The sequence below is a fragment of the Myotis daubentonii genome, chromosome 1 (assembly GCF_963259705.1).
Source record: "Myotis daubentonii chromosome 1, mMyoDau2.1, whole genome shotgun sequence".
Taxonomy (NCBI): Eukaryota; Metazoa; Chordata; class Mammalia; order Chiroptera; family Vespertilionidae; genus Myotis; species Myotis daubentonii.
In genome coordinates, this window is record NC_081840.1 from 7,651,368 (window position 1) to 7,667,610 (window position 16,243).

At 60.6% G+C, this 16,243-nt stretch overlaps 1 protein-coding gene across 5 annotated transcripts in view; it reads left to right on the plus strand.

The window, feature by feature from the left end:
- The window catches only part of PRIMA1 (proline rich membrane anchor 1), a 61,808-nt gene that overhangs the window by 25,557 nt on the left and 20,008 nt on the right, over positions 1–16,243 (plus strand). For 3 of the 5 annotated variants that reach the window (XM_059687293.1, XM_059687267.1, XM_059687277.1), the window contains exons 4-5: positions 3,790–3,919; positions 11,150–14,264. In XM_059687293.1, coding sequence (XP_059543276.1) covers positions 3,790–3,919; positions 11,150–11,252 — 233 coding nt within the window. In that variant the 3' untranslated portion in view covers positions 11,253–14,264. The other 2 variants (XM_059687302.1, XM_059687286.1) reach the window with 2 other exon arrangements.

Here is a 16,243-nt window from a genome sequence, read left to right on the forward strand (position 1 = left end):
CCGGATTTGGCCTGCGGGCACTGGGCTGGGCCATCCTGACCCCTCCTCACAGTGGTTACGGCTGTTTAGACAGAGTGGATCCTACAGGACGGGCACTCATCTGCTGTGAAGCGCCCCCTGGAGGGGGAGATGGGTGCCCAGCACCAGCTAGGTGCCAGTGCTTGCTCTCATGAGCAAAGATGAGCTCACTGCTCTCAGTCCGCTCCCGCTGGCTCCAGCGTTCGGGGCGTTATGCTATTGTGTTGTCGTGCCCCGTTTTGTGCCTAAGCACGCGCACAGGTCAGTGTCCCGCCGGGGCAGGAATCACAGCGTGCGTTTTCTGTGAATCACAGTGGCTACTGACCCCGTGTCTGTCCCCACAGACTGTAAGCGTCACCAGGGCAGGGTCCCTGTCTGTTTGTCAGCTGTCATGTCCCCGGAACCTGGCCCAGCACAGGGCGCATAGCGGGCTCCTACCAGGCATGTGCTGAGTGAGTGGATGGATTAGCACTGAATGAGGAGGAGTCAGGGCAATGAGGGGGCGCGGAGGTCACCCAGAGCTTTCCCTGGGGGCACCCTCTTGCCAGCGCCGCCTGTGCTGCTCTAAGGCCGGTGAGCTCGGGCCTCTGGGCAGCAGTGAGTCCTGGGGGGGAGCAGGTGGCAGACGGGGGGATGGTCCCCGGGTGAGGCACTGAGACAGGGCACCTGCAGCCACCAGGAGAGCAGTGCTGTGTCCCGGCCTGAGGAGCCCACAGAGGGCTGCTGGGCCGTGAGCAAGGGGAGGCGTGTCCTGCAGTCACCACCAGACTCGGAATTAATTCCACCAGGCAGGCCTGCCCGTCTCGCCTCTGCCCGGCCTCCACCCGGCCTCCACCCACCTCTCTCCCTGGCATCGGGCACAGCCGTGGCTGCCCTGCCCTAGAGACTGCAACCCAATTCATAAATTCCCTTCCTAATTGGGCACAGGGATGAGGAGACGGTTATTAATAATGCAGGGGCTGTTTCATGCCCGCTAGGAGCCAGGCCTGAGACAGAGTCCTTGGTGACGAGCAGCCACCCTGCCACCGCGCTGGGCTCCATGCCCAGGACGCCGGGCAGAAGTAAATACAGCGGAGGAGTGAGTGTCCCGGGGAGCTCGGGCCCCAGGCTGGAGTCACAGATGTGAGGACCCGGAGCCGCTTCAGCAGGGAGGCCCCAGGCACCAGCCAGGGGAGCAGAGAAGCTGGGGGCGCCAGCTGCCTGCGCCCCCCTTCCTTCCCCACTAGCCCAGGCCAACCCAGCGGACCTTCCCATGGGCTGCTGAGCCCTAGTGTCACCTCCTTCTCCCCCAGGCTTCCCGGGTGCTCGGGGTGACGGATGCTCAGGGTGACCGGTGCTCAGGGTGATGGGTGCTCAGGGTGATGGGTGCTCAGGGTGACGGGTGCTCAGGGTGACGGGTGCTCAGGTGACCGGTGCTCAGGGTGATGGGTGCTCAGGGTGACGGGTGCTCAGGTGACCGGTTCTCAGGGTGATGGGTGCACAGGGGCCAAGGCCTGTGCGCTTTCACAGGCAACAGTTTCCATCTTGCCTGGGACGGGAGGCTCAGCCACGGCAGCCCCGCAGCCCCGCTGGCAAGCAGGAAGTGGCCCCTGCGCCAGGTTTGGGGGCAGTGCGCCACTTCCAGGGGGACCGTGGGCAAGAGACAGATGGGCCCCAAAGCAGGCCAAGCACACCCTGCCTCCCCCGTACGCTGCTCACCCCCAGCCCTGGCTGAAGGCCAGGGACCCCCACTTACACTGCAGTGTTCAACCTGCTTCCCTCCTGCAGGGTGGAGAAGGGGTGCCCCTTGCTTTTGGAAAAGGCAGGCACCTCCCCCCACACCCCACACCCCACACCCCAGAGCGCTGCCCCCTGTCTTTCTGTTCAGTGCGGGCAGGGGATTGTGCCTTCAGTGGGCACTCTGGCCTGGGGGGGAATCAGGAAGACTTATGAAGGAGGGGTCTCTGTGCTGTACCCAGATTCCCACGGGAAGGGAAGGGGTGGAGCCCCGGCCCCGAGCTGAGATGGGGACGCTCAGTTTTCCCCTGGTCAGTTCCAAAGGGGACTTCTTCCTCCCTGGAAGGGGCCTCGGTCCCCCAAGTGCCATGTCTGCTCCTGTGCTTGTGGCTTTAAAGCCCAGCCCACTGCCCTAGCTGGTTTGGCTCAGTGGATAGAGCGTCGGCCTGCGGACTGAAGGGTCCCAGGTTCGATTCTGGTCAAAGGCATGTACCTTGGTTGCAGGCACATCCCCAGTAGGGGGTGTGCAGGAGGCGGCTGATCGATGCTTCTCTCTCATCGATGTTTCTAACTCTCTATCCCTCTCCCTTCCTCTCTGTAAAAAATCAATAAAAAATATATATATATATTAAAGCCCAGCCCACACCCTGGCACCTCGGGGAGCCCCACACGGAGCCGGCCCATGGGGGAGGGAGAGGCCCTGGCACAGGCCTCCTCCAGGATGCCCGGTGCCCATGAACGGACAGCAGGGCCTCAGTGGGCCCTTGTGCTGGGAGACAATGGGCGCTGTGTGTGGGTGGGGCGAGAGGGAGGAGGCTGTGGGCCCTGCCCCCAACGCCGCTGCCTCCTCAGTGGACTCGGGCGGGGACACCGAGGCAGTCACGGGGGCACCTGGCCCCTGGAGGAACCTCTGAGAACCCTTGTCCTTGTGGTGCCTGGAGGCAGTACCGGGAGCAGGGCTGAGAGATGTGGGGCCCAGGGTCCCCCTCCTCTGAGCCCCAGAGTCCCCTTTGTCCACGGGGCCTAGGAAACAGCCTCTGCCACCAAGTGCGTTAGCCAAGCTCCTGGGCCCGCAGGTGTCTCAGGGGAGTGGGAGGCAGGCCCGGCAGGCCAGCTGGGAAATGCTCCCCGCACGTCAGCACCACGTGTGCTGGGGCCCGAGTGTGCGAGTGGCCGAGGGGGAGGACAGGCTCACCTCGAGGACCCCGTGGATTGAGTCGTGACCTGGGGGCCCTGCAGCCCCCGGTGTCTGTCAGATGCTTTTTGTCCATGACAGACTCGGCCGCCCCATGCAAGCTGAAACAGCTGCACGTACCCACCACGTGGACCAAATCCAAGGAGGGAGAGAGCTTGCCCCGCTCGAGAAATTAGCTTCAGAACTGATGTTGACGGCCCAGCCAGCGTGGCTCAGTGGTTGAGCGTCGACCCATGAACCAGGAGGTCATGGTTCAATTCCCGGTCAGGGCACATGCCCAGGTTGCAGGTCAGGGCACATGCCCGGGTTGCAGGCTCCATCCCAGTGGAGGGCGTGCAGGAGGCAGCTGATCCATGATTCTCTCTCATCACTGAGGTTTCTATCTCTCTCTCCCTCTCCCTTCCTCTCTGAAATCAATAACAATATATTTAAAGAAAAGTACTGATGCTGATGAACCTCCCTTTCTCTCCTCCCTCCCAGGGTCCCCCATGAGCCCTGCCTCCCACCCCCACCCTCAGAGGAAGCGGATTTAATGCCTCAACTGAGGGAATGAGAGCTTCTGTTATTTTTCATGGGAAATTAAACCTGACCCTGCTGTCAGTTAGCTCATGCCCAGGGAGGATGGATGGCCCGGGGCGGGCGTGGTGCTTAACCCCTGCTGGGATAACGCCGCCTGGCTGGGGGCCAGCTATGATGTCACCTGCTGCCGGGTGGGGGTGGGGAGGGCAGGACGGGTCAGAGAGCCTCATCTGGGTGATGGATGGCAGCGCGGCCGCCCTGGTGTCACCGTGATGGTGCACCTCTGACGCGGCCAGGCCCCGCTCGCCCAGGGAGACTCAGGCTGCCCCTCTCTCTTTCAGCTCCCAGCTCTACCTCCTGCCCCGCCGAGGAGAGCTGGTGGTCAGGGCTGGTGATCGTCATCGCGGTGTGCTGTGCCTCCCTGCTGTTCCTCACTGTGCTCGTCATCATTTGCTACAAAGCCATCAAGCGGTGAGTGTCCACTGGCTTGGAGCCCTGAGGGCACCCCAGCTGGGCTCGGGGCTACTCCACCCACCCCCATTGTGGGTTGTTTTTTCCATTATAAAAATTGTCAAGCATTTAAGAAGCAGAAAGAACGTACCAGGAACGTGCATCTACCTTCACTCTGATTCAACAGTTACCGAGATTTGGCTAATATTTGCTGCATTGCTTTCCTTTTCCTTTTAGCTTTTTGTTTGCTGAAGTAGTTGAAAGCTGATTGCACACCTCATACCCCCACCGGTTTTAGGGAGTTCAGCTCAGAGGCATGTGATGAGCACCAATCATAAGTCAGGCCCCGTGCGATAGAAAGCGACCCTGACCCTTCCTGAAATCGCAGGCCCAACTGTTGGGCTCACTCAGAGTATGGAAATAATCCTCACGGGGTCGGCAGGGGAGCCACTGGAGGGAGGCACCATGCTGGTTTGGAGTGGGGACTGGGTTTTGGAGTCCGTTTTAAATTCAGGCTCTCGTTCAAGCTGTGTTACCAGGAGGAAATCACTTGACCTCTCTGGTCCTCAGTGTCCTTATCTGTAAAATAGGGGGAAAGGATAACAACCTCGTACTGTTCCGGTGAGATGCCTGCTTAAATAGTATGCACAATGTGTGTCCCTGTTGTGCCTGGTATATAGTAGGTGCTCACGATGTGCTGCACCAGCTTCCATGTTTCAGTAGTCTCAGAGAGAGCCGGGATGACAGGGAGGGAGAAATGCTTCTCTTGGGAGAAGAGGGAGGTTGAGATTCCTCAGAGAAAATTTGCAGTGAATGGGACACCTAAGTTGGGTTTTGAAGGATGAATAGGAGTGTTCCAGTGAGGCCATGAAGGATCCAAACAGCAAACTATCTTTCAGTAACACTCACTGTCATTTCTGTAACCACCATCTCATCTTGCCTTTCAGAAGAGGTTGGGTGGCACCTAGTTGAGTTGGGATTTGCGTCACCGTGTGGCTGTTGTTGAGGTCTGAGGAGGTTTGGGCTGTGTCCTGGGCTCTATGTGTGGCACAGTGGGCCATGGTGTGAATGGCGCCCCCTGGAGTTAAACACAGAAGTTCTGCCAAGTCCCTTGGTGAGACTGGGAAGTCTTACCAAACTTCCAAAGAATGGCCTCCCTAGCCTAGCACAGGGACATTTGTAGGGGGGGAAGACAGAATCAAAAGACCAAGAGAAATGTTGCAAAACACCAAAGGGCAATAGGGGTGCTCAATATACTTCCAAGAAAGTTCTTTTTTTAAATGCCCTGTGGCCCTAAGTTCAAGGAGCTACGTTAAGAGCAATCATAACACCTAAAATATTTAACTTTGCCCTTTTAATCAACTGTTCTATGTTATCTCACTTCAATAATTCAAAGCAGAAAGGGTAAAACATCAAGTTAAAGTCTTAAACAAATGCACAGTGAGGCACACAGGGTGAAGGGACACGTCAAGCCAACAGCCTGGGAGTTTGCTGGGGACTGGGCCCAGGTGACACAGCTCCGCGAGAGGCAGGCCATGTCCGGGCACCTGCCTCCCAGCCAGGCACTCCCCCAAGTCAATAAATAGATAAATAACAAGGGCGTAACCTCAGCCAAGCGCTAGGCTCATCGCTCCACCAACCGTCTCTCAGGTCACCTCACTGCATCTTCTCCCGATCCGTCCCATTTCACAGAGGAGGAAACTGAGGCTCAGAGGTGTAAGGGAACTGCCCAGGGTGGCACAGCCTGGGAGCAGAGGAGTCAGAATCTGCACCAGGCACCAGTGATTCCAAAGGCAGCCCTGACCGCAGCTCCGCGTCAGTGTTACTGTTGAGTCCCTCTCTGGCATTCGGCTGAGAACAGACCTGGCTCTCCCTGCCTGCCCTTCCTCGAGGGTGCCTGGAAAAGGGGGTGGTGGGGTGTGTCTGAAGCCAGTAAAACAGGTGGACACAAAGGCCCCAAGACCCTGTAATTCAGGGACAGACCAGGCCTCAGGAGTCAAGGTGGAGGTGTTGGAGTCTCCCAGGGCGCGAGGTCAGCCCGATTCCCAGTGTCTGGTGGGCGCCTACTGTATGCACAGGCTGTGCAGGTACAGAGACAGATAGGACGGGCCTGTGCCCACGGGCGGCTCACTTGGCTGCAGGGCAGTGGGGGCGGATGCTAGAATGGCTGTTGGGAGGCAGGCGGGATGGGCTGCAGGAAGTCCCTGGCAGCCTGCTGTGGGCCCAGAGGAGTCAGTTAGCTCTGATCAGGGTGGTAGCACATTTGAGCTGAGAGCCTGCTGCCCTGGGATGAGGATTGTGAGAAGCAGAGCAGAGGAGGCACTCCTGGCAGAGGCACCAGGCACCAGGAAGCCCCTGTGACACGGGGTGTGAGGCTTGGTCCCGCCTGGGACTTGGTGGGCACTGGGAGCTACTGAAGGGTCTTGAGGAAGAGTGTGCAAGATCCCCCCGGGCACTGCCAGGGATTGGGGCCCTAGTTCCATCAGGGACCCGTTCCCACTCCCTTGCCCTTCGGAGACAGGCAGCGGCACCTTTTTAAAAAGCCCAGCTCTTCCAGCGTCACTCAGAGTCACTCTGCCTCGCTGTCTGCCCCAAACTTCTGGGAAACGCGCTGCTTCGAGGGAAGAGGGTAAAGGGAATATCTGACTGGCAGCGCAGGCGGCTGCATGCGGGCTGCGCTTCAGCAGGGCTGGGGGTCTCCCAGGAAGGCCTGTGTGGCTGCCACCTCCTCCCCCCTGAACAGCTGGAGAGGCTCCCGTCACTCTGTCTTATTCCGCAGGCTCTGAGCTCTTGGTTCCAGGGTCTGTTAACGGCCTGGAAAGACAAGGAACCCACCCCAGATGGCTCAGTTCCAGGGGCTTCCTCCAGATGAGGTGGGCGGGGCATCCTCCAGAGTGTGGGCGGGGCGTCCTCCAGAGTGTGGGCGGGGCTTCCTCCAGAGTGTGGGCGGGGCGTCCTCCAGAGTGTGGGCGGGGCGTCCTCCAGAGTGTGGGCGGGGCGTCCTCCAGAGTGTGGGCGGGGCTCGAAGATCCTTGGAGCAAAGGAAGCTGGTGAAGCGGCCCCACCAGACCAGCCGCACTGGAGCGGTTAGCACAGCTAGGACAAGGGCCAGGGAAGGTGCCAGGGGAACAACTGAGCCCAAAACAGGAAAGGAGGGGGAGGAAATGCCCCGACCTCTCCCTGGCGCTCCGGTCTCCTGAGGGTGACTCCCATTGGCAAACCCAAGAGCAGGGGGTCCCAGGAGAGGCAGCCCTCAGCATCCAGGGCCACAGGTTGGACGGGGATGGTGCATGGAGACTGCATCACAGTCCCTTTTCGGCCCCAACACCGTGATCTGCATTCTCCTCTGGGCAAGACCTGGGGACACGGGAATAAGACCCAGCCCCCCACCCAAGACCCTCATCATCCAGAAGAGCTCCCGGAGCTTCCCCGCCCCCAGGCTCAGGAAGGAGGCCTTGCCTCCTTTGGCCACCCATGGCTCGGTCCTTCACCTCCGGCCATCGACGGCCATTAAGCCACTTGACAACCCCATTAAGCCACTTGACAGCCGTTTCCTCCTGATTTACAAGGTGTTGGCCGAAAGAACAATAAAGGCTGCACAACACGAGGCTGATCCTGCAGACTGTTAATTGCAGACGATAAGCCAGCTTGCTGCTCCCTGGGAGTGAGCGAGCTCGCTGCGTGGTTGGGCACGCCCGTGATTGCGGGGCTCTGGTGCCCACCGGCTTCTCGTGGGTGAGCCACTTCCAGTAGAACGGGCACTTTTGAACACCCAAGTCTCTTTGATGATATCTGGCACCGTTGACCACCCCAGGGCTTCTCGGTGAGTCATTGCTGGTCCACAGGTATTTATTGAGCACCTACTGTGTGCTGGGGACTAGACGAGGTACCAGGATGTAGAGATAAATGAGACTGAGCCCCTGCCCACTCCCCACCACACCCCAGTGGAGAAAGCAGACCACACACACACACACACACACACACACACACACACGTACACACGTACACATACACACACACGCGCACACCAGCATAGTAATAAATGAGGTTTTAAAAAAACATGAATACTATGAAGGGGAGGGGGGAACCTCAGAGTAATGGGGGAGAGGAAATGGGGGGTGGAAATGGGGTTGCTTGGCCCACCAGAGTGAGGAGTATGTGCATGCCTCTTGAGGGGGCTTTATGGTTAGAGAGAATGGTGAGGGCTTGTACGCCCACTCCCACCTTTTAATTTAACAGGCCCTTCCGTGGGGGTGGGAGGCAGAAGCAAGCCGGGCAGCCCTCCCTTCCCAGGCTCCTCAGAGCTGTTCTTTGCCACCAGCTTCCCCAGCAGAGCAGCAGGCTGAGGGTGGGACCTGTCACGTGGATGTCAGCAGGGCCCAAGAGGGGCTCCTGGGTCCTGCCCCCCATCCTCCTCTCCCCCCCAACCCCCATCCCCACCCCCGCTCCGTGCTGGTGGAGGCAGCTTCTGCAGAGGCCCAGACCGCTGGCAGTTGGCCGCGGAGCTGTCAGCTCAGCACTCCAAGCAGACGACGACGTTATGGGGTGCTGCTGCTTTCCAGGCTGGGGTGCAGGAACATGGGAGAACCCGCCCTTTGACATGACGAGGCCAAGGAAAAGCTCACTGCCCTTTCTCTCGGTTTAGGAGCCAGGCCGTGTAGGGGCCTGCACCAGGGCGGAGGAGCCCTTCTCTGGTTGGTGGGGAGCACTCCTGGCTGGCACCTGGCACCTGGCACCGCGGAGCCGGGCTGGGTCTAGCAAGTCTCAGGCACCTGTGGAGCCCCACGGGGCACAGCTTAGGTAGGAAGGCTGTGCAGGCAGGAGACCGCTGGCTGCTCCCCACCAACAGGAGCAGCGATGCTGACACCTTCCCAGCAGCCGTCCTGAGAGCTAACACACACTTACGGAGACCTACTGTGTGCCAGCGGCTCCTCTCAGAGCTTAACACACATTAACGTGTTAATCCTCCCAACACGCCTATGAAGCGGGCACCGTCATTGTGCCCGTTTTATAGACCAGGAAACTGAGGCATAAAGAGGTCCACTGACTTGCCCATGGAAGGACAGTGGGGGTTTGCAGGCAGAGCCTCCTCCTGCTACAGGAACAACTCCAGCGTCCACTGGGCCCCAGGGCGTCCCAGAAAGTCTCTGGGAGGGGGTGGGGCAGAGCGGGGAGCAGAGTGGTTGCAGCTGAGCTCCCGTGGAGCAGGGAGCAGACCCAGCCCACTTCTCCAAGGGCCCTGGGCAGCCGCTCTCTCCTTCACGCGCTCAGGCTCCAGGATGCCCCTGGGCGGGGGGCGCTGCACCTGCCAGAGGTGCCCTTTTTGCTGGGTGGAGCCCCTGCCCAGACCCCCTTTGTCCTTTCTGGCCTGGGGAGCTGGCTGCGCCATTGAGAAGGGCCTGGGGCTGCCCCCTTGGCCTGTTCCCCGTGTCCCTCCCACCAAGCTGGCCCCCCACCAGGCCCTCTGAGCCACAGGGACGCACAGGGTGTCCAGGCCACAGCCCCTCTTCTCCCGGCAGAATAATTCTGCTGACTTCCCACCTCGTCTAAGGAGGGCGGGAACTCTGGGTCCAAGGCTTTGCCCACGAGCAAGGGCAGACCCTCTTCGTCTCCCCCGCCCGCCTCCAAGGCCTGAAGCTCTGTCTCCCCTGCGGGACTTGCAGACCTCTCAGCCCACGACTGAGTATTTGCCAGGGAGAACAGCAGTGCGGGTTGGGCCCAGAGATGTTTGCTAGAATCCTGACTCTGATGTCCGTCGTCCCTCGCTATACTGATGATACATTTAGGGATCTCCCTTAAGTGGCCTCGCAGCGGGGCGACACGGGAGCCCCCTGTAGCAACATGAACCGCCGCCCCGCTTCCAGATGCTTCCAGACCGTGCCAACTCGCCGAGCTGCAAACCCAGCCCACCCGCCGAGCCGGCCTGCGTGAGGCCTCGGAAAGGCGGGTGGGGGTGGAGGAGGGATGAAGGGACAGAGGTTGGCTCGGACTCTGTCATTTCCATGAGCCCATCGCCTACAAGGCACCTCTTCTGAGCCCTACCAGCCTGGGGGCCAGAAAAGGTCTGTGAGCATCTACCCACGTAAATGGTGTTCTCAGACCCCAGGACATGGGATGTGCTAGGGTAAAGCAAAATGAGCCGGGCTCCCTGGAGGCCTCTGAGGACTTCTGGAACCTCCAGGAGGAGCCGGAGGAGGCCTTCCCACGCTGATTGGACACAGAGCGGGGGGCGGGGGGACGCCTGCTGGGAATGCTGGTTTAACAGAAACACAGCTGGACCAGGACTTGGCGGTAGTGGGTGGTGGTCCGGGGTCCACCAAAACCAGCCGCGGGACCTTGGGCAAGTCACAGCTCTCCCTAAGCCTCAGCTTCCCCATGAAGTGAAACTCAACTCCAGGCCTTGCTTCTTCCGGGATCACTGTGGAAAGGGACAAGGAACGCTGTGGCTGACAGCGCAGTGAACAAGGCGTGGCCACGTGGGAGGAGTGTCGGCCAGCACCTCACTTTCTCGAGGAAGCCACGGTGGCCGGGCCCGGTGCCCAGCTGAGTGCACTTGGGTTTCCGTGTGTTTTGGGAGCTGATTCCGCTGCAGGAGAAAAGGAAGTTGACAGATTTGACCTCGGGGAGCTCTCTGAGCAGGCCTGCTAACCCCACCTCCCAGGCTCTCCCCGCGGGGCTTTAGGCCTCACATTAGTGTGCGCCCTCCTTGGGCGAGGTGTGGGGAGGCTCAGGGACACTGGAGAAGGCGATGCCGTCCTGCCCTGGCTTTCAGTGGTGCCGGTAAACATTCGGTTCAGGCTTGGCCCCGGCGTTACTGGGGACACAGGCGTCAGAGCTACAGCCCCACGGGCCGCAGACCCACCCAAGAGGCAGCCGTGTGGCGTGGGATGGGGCTGCCCAGCACGGTGGGGGGGGGGGGGGGACGCCTAGATCAGGAGCTGTGGCCACTCGGGCCTGGGACTGGGGCAGCCCCTCCTGAGCCGCTCAAGAGGGGAGAGGAGACTTGACCTAGAAGGTACTACTATGAGTCCAGACCCTCAGCCCAGAGCCTTCTCAGAGTCCCCCCGCCTCCCCACACCTCCACCCCCTACCTCCCCACCACCCGCACCCCCGCCAAAGCCCAGCAGTCCAAGGACGCTAACCCAGCACAGCCTGGCGGGCCAACTGTGGGGCATGCTAACTCCCCGGCATTGATAACTAACGCTGTCCCTCCTCCTCCCTCGCTGCCCCTGCCCCTCCGCCCGCTCCCAGGAAACCCCTGAGAAAGGAGGAGAATGGCACCAGCGTGGCGGAGTACCCCATGACGACCTCGCAGAGCAACAAGGGCGTGGACGTGAACAACGCCGTGGTGTGAGCGTGGCCCGGACCGCTGGCCCGAGGGCACCTTGGTGGCGCTAGTAGACAGGAGCTGACACTGCGCTTGTCCAGGACGTCATTGCCTTGCCCGCCTCGAGCCTCGCAAAGGAGAAAGCATTCTCTTCCAGCCATGCCCCGGGGCAGGGGCAGCGCAGCCCCGCGCCAGCCGGCTGCCTGCATGCAGCCCCCGGGCACCACCCCCAGGCTCCCCGCACCTCTCACCTTGTGTTCCAGCCGCTGTCTCCCAGCTACTGTCTAAAGCACGCGCTCTGTCGAAGGCAGAGGGTCTGTCCGTCTGCCGAGTTGGGGTAGGCGCCCCCCTTTAGCCCAAAGAAAGGCAATCCAGGGGTCACTTCCCTGCCAGGAAACCTCGCCTCGCCCCCAGGAAGCCCGCCTGCGGCTCCGCTGACTGTGCCCTTCCCAACAGAAGCCATCGGCACAGCCAGGAGACGTCCCCTTTCTAAGGTGCTTCCCACACACGTCTGTCGCCCCACCTGCTATCGTCTTCAGCCTTCAGGGCCCGTCTTCTCCCCCTGTCCCCACCCGCACCCCGGGCCCCTGGGTCCCGCCTGACTCCCCAGTCCTGCCACGGAGGGCTGAGTCCGGCCTGCAAAGTCGCCGCCCTAGGAACTGACCCGTCCGTGTGAGCCAGGCCCTGCCTTCATCGGCAGGGGCCACCACTGTGCCAAAGCCGCTGCGGCGTCTGGCTGGGCCGAGCGGCCTGGCGCTGGCTCCCCAATGCTTCCTCCCCTGCAGCCCTGACCAGGGACGCAGAGCCTCTCCTGACAGCCCCAGCCTCCCCTCTTCCAGGAGATGGCGTGCCTCAGTGGCTCCCTGGAGTCTCTTTCCAAGCTCTTAGGTTCTAAAAGTGCCGAACCCTCCACAGTGGTTGGTGGATGAAGGGAAGGAAAGGGGTGACAGGCGAGGGACCCTGCAGGCTGTTGCCCAGGAGGCCACCCACCCCTGTGGGCACATCACTCAGCCAGGGAGACGGTGGCCCTGTGGGTTGGCATCCCCTGGTGGATTGGGAGAGCGCCCTGACCCGTGGTTCCCTCACCACCACACCCTCACTAGGAAAGGACCAGACGCATTAAATGGTCCCGCTGTCTGGCCAGGGAGCGATGCGGGTGGACCCAGTCCGCCTCCCAAACCACCAGTGGTTCCGTGGAGGGCTTGGGGCTGCAGGCAAGACCTTCATATCGAGGTGAGATGGACAGACTGAAAGCCAGTCCCGACTGGGGCTGAACCTTGACACACCCATTGTCCGGAGCCCTGTGCCCACTGAGCTGTCTATTCCGCTCGCTATCTTTGGGACAGCAGAGGGCAGAGGTGAGTGTGCTCTGACCCTGACCCTGACCCTGTCCTGCTCCAGGTCAGCGGGGACGGGCTGAGGACAGGCCGGGGATCCCCTCCCAGGAAGGGTTGTTTCTTCTCAGTTTCCCTTCTGTGCGAGGATTTGCTTGGGGTTTGGATTTGCTTTTGCTTTCCCTGCACACTCCAGCATGGCACGGTGCCACCGTGGCCTTCATTCTTGCCCCCGGCCTGGTGAGCACCTCCCAGTTCTGCTGGATGCCACCACTTTCCCCGGGGATGCACCCCTGGGTGACAGGCCAGAGGATGTGGGTGCTCAGCAGGCAGACCCCACTCCAGCGCACTCCCCCCACCGCTGGCACGGCCTCTGAGTCCCCTGCCTGGCCCCTGAGCAGATGATTAGCAGGACCCCGGCCCTGAGCACGTGCCACCCTGAGCTCAGAAGTGATGGAGGGCACCTTCGGCCAGAGCGGGGATCCTGGCTAAGGGGTCCTGGAGAGGATCAAGGAGGGCAGGCAGACCCACTGATCCCAGCTTCCCTGAACTTGACTTAAACCTAAAAGCCCAGATTTTGCAATTAGTCTAATCCGCCGACCCCCAGCGAACCATCCACCAGGCTTTGGGGGCCCCTGTCTCCTTCCCGGGGACACAGCCAGAGCTCTGAAAAGCTAACCGTGGAGAGCAAATTCCCCCAAGTTGGGTTTGTCACATCTCTTCCCTGGAGTGTGCAGGGAAAACAAGAGAAGAGCTTTTTTTTTTAAGGATTTTTTTGAGAATCCTCCAACCCAAGAGCCAGTCCTTCGGAGACAGCTCTCAGGGTACAGCGAGAGAACCCCACGGATCTTAGCTTAGGCGACAAGCGTCCATCCAACCGCTCCAGCCTGGCATCGAGCTTAGAACTTTCACGTCAGGAACGTGCCTGTGGCCCCCAAACAGACCCGTCCTTAGCCTCCTCCAGACGTGGAGGCCGAGAACGAGACGCATTCCTTCTCTGCATTCTCTCAAACATCTTTCCAGCTGTGCCTGGCGGAGCCCAGCTTTAGAATGGCAGGTAGGGCCTCCCAGAGTCTTCAGGCGTTAACTAGGAGCGTCTAGGTCAGGGGTGGGAGGTCCCACCCCTCTCCCCGCCCAGGGCCATTTGGATATTTACAACATCGTTCACAGGCCATCCAGAATCATCCACGTAAAAATGAGCCTGCTGTATGTGGCCAAACATCTAATTAACTCACCCCTGATGCCTTGGCAGGGCCACACCCAACGGTTTTGCGGGCCTTAATGGCTCGTTCCCCACCCCTGTTCTAAAGCAAGTTTTGGAAGAAAGACTAATAGCTGTAAAAATATAAACATATATAGTTATATATATTTAAAGAGATACCAATATATACGCAAAATTACTGTACCCTACGAACCCGTGCAGAGTGTGACTTGCGTGGTTCCTAATGCATGAGTGTAAATATTTGCGACCTGCCTTCCTACCTGTGCCGGGCACACGGGAAGCCGGCTCCTGGCCTTCCGTCTCAGTGGGCGTGTGGGCGCCCATCTGTCCACCGAGGAGCCCATAATGTCGATTTTGTGCTGAGACTTTGCACACGAAGTAGGACCGGCAGCGTTTGGGGGGGGGAGGGGAGCTGTTTGTTAATTACGGGGAAGAAAGCATCATGCCTTTTTTATTTTCAATAAAAATGTACTTGTAAAGATGGCTGCAGTTGTGGGGTGTGGTGGGGGCTCGGTCCTGGGAGGGGGTGGGAGGCGCGGACAGGCTGAGGGTGTGTGTGTGTTGGGGGGGGGTTTGACCCCCCTCCCCCAGGACCTGCTGGGCACCCAGGGCTGGGCTGGGTACGTGGCCGGCTCGCTTCTATATGGTTTGTATCTAACACCCCAAAGCCGGCATTTATGGGGATTGTAAGGCTCCAAGCCTGCCCTTCATCCCCTCACCCGGCCACCTCTGTCCTTGACTCAGCTGAGAAGAAGGTGACCAGCCTTCCCAGTTTGCCTGGGATGGGGAGGTTTTCCCAAAATGTGGGACTTTCAGGGTTAAAACGGGAAAGGTGCCAGGCAGACAGGACAAACCAGGCACCTTAACTTGACAAGCGCTCACGGAAATCCTGGGGGACAAGAACCAGGAGGCCCTGCTGGAAAGGAGACGGGTTAGGCCCGCAGTGCGTGGCAGCCGTCATTGACGTTACTGTCACTGTGTCATTAAGAAAAGGCTGCCTGCCATCAGGCTCGAGTGAGGGCTCCCCTGCCCACCAGCCCCCGACATGGTCCTCCCGTGGAGGTTGGTGAGGACTCGGCGGGACACCTCCAGTCCTGTACTCACTCCGGTGCGCCCCAGCCCGGCCGGACTCACAGCGGCAAGCGCCAAGGCCAGCCGGGCACGAGCAGGGCCCGCGGCCTCGTGTGCGAGGCTCTGCCGCCTGGCAGGCACCCTGAGACAAGCACGGAGCAGGGCGGGGCCCTCCTCGCACCACGTGCACCTCCACCTCGAATCTCGGGGCTTCTGGCCACTGGTTCCAGCGCTGGCATCCAGCACAGCCAACGACGACAGCGCTCGGCCGCCTGTCGGACCTGTGTGCCGCCGCGGAGGCGTGGGACGCCCCAAGTCACGCCCGGACCCGGGCACGTGGCGGAGGGCCTGCCTTGGCAGCGGGCGGCCGCAGGAGGGCTCCACTGCGCCTGGTTCCCAGGGGTGACCTCGCTGTGGCTTTCAGACACGCTGACTCACCCACCCTGCTAGCGACCACCCACTGGGCCACCTACTTGCCCTTCTCTCCCATCCCCCACCCAGGCACGGAGCGCCTTTATGCTCTCCTCCCTCCTCCCAGACCAGCTCTCTAGGGTCCATCCTAGAACAAGCAGTGCCTCCGAACGAGGCTCCCAGCTCCTCAGTATCTGCTTTTAATCGGTAGACACCCCCTCTCCAGGCCCCTCTCCACCCCCCCCCCCCCCCCCCCCCGCCGCCCACCCCATCCTATCAAACGCGCAGGGAATGGCCGGCTCATCTCTGGAGTGAGTTTGTCCTGTCAGAACCCTTGGCTCCTCCTCCAGAACCTCTCGTCATCCCACCTTCCTCCTCTCCACTCCTGCCTCAAGGTCCCTCGTGCCACAGTCATCCCTCATGCCTCTTTGCCTCGGACAAGTGGCCAATAAACCTCCAAGTCCTACCAGCTCGTTCTCCAGAACACAAATCCGTGTGCTTAGCTCGGCTCCCTCCACCCGGTCCCCGAGCCACCGCTTCCGCCTGGACGGCCATGAGGGCCCCTGGCCAGCCCTGCTTCACCTCTGCAGCCCCACGGCCTCTCCCACAAAAGCCAGAGGCTGCTCACAAGTCAGATTGTACCTGAGTTCAACGCCTTCCCACCAGTTCCCACACTGAAAAGTAACGCCGCACTCCTTACGGGGACTCACAAGGCCCTTCCCACCTGGCCCCTGCTTCTGCCTCACCCCTGCCTGTCCCCCCTTCCCCACCCCCGCTCCTGCCCTCACATACGCCAGCCCCTGCCCAGGGCAGGTCCCCACAGCCACTCTCTCCTGGCTGTGCTTTCTGCCGCACCGCACCCGGCAGTCTGTTCTAGCGCCTTGATTTGCTTTCACTCCAGTGCTTCTCTTCACCTAAGAACCTTCTCTCCACTAAGAACACTTGCTTTCTCCTCTGTGGCTGGCCCAGGAAATATCCGT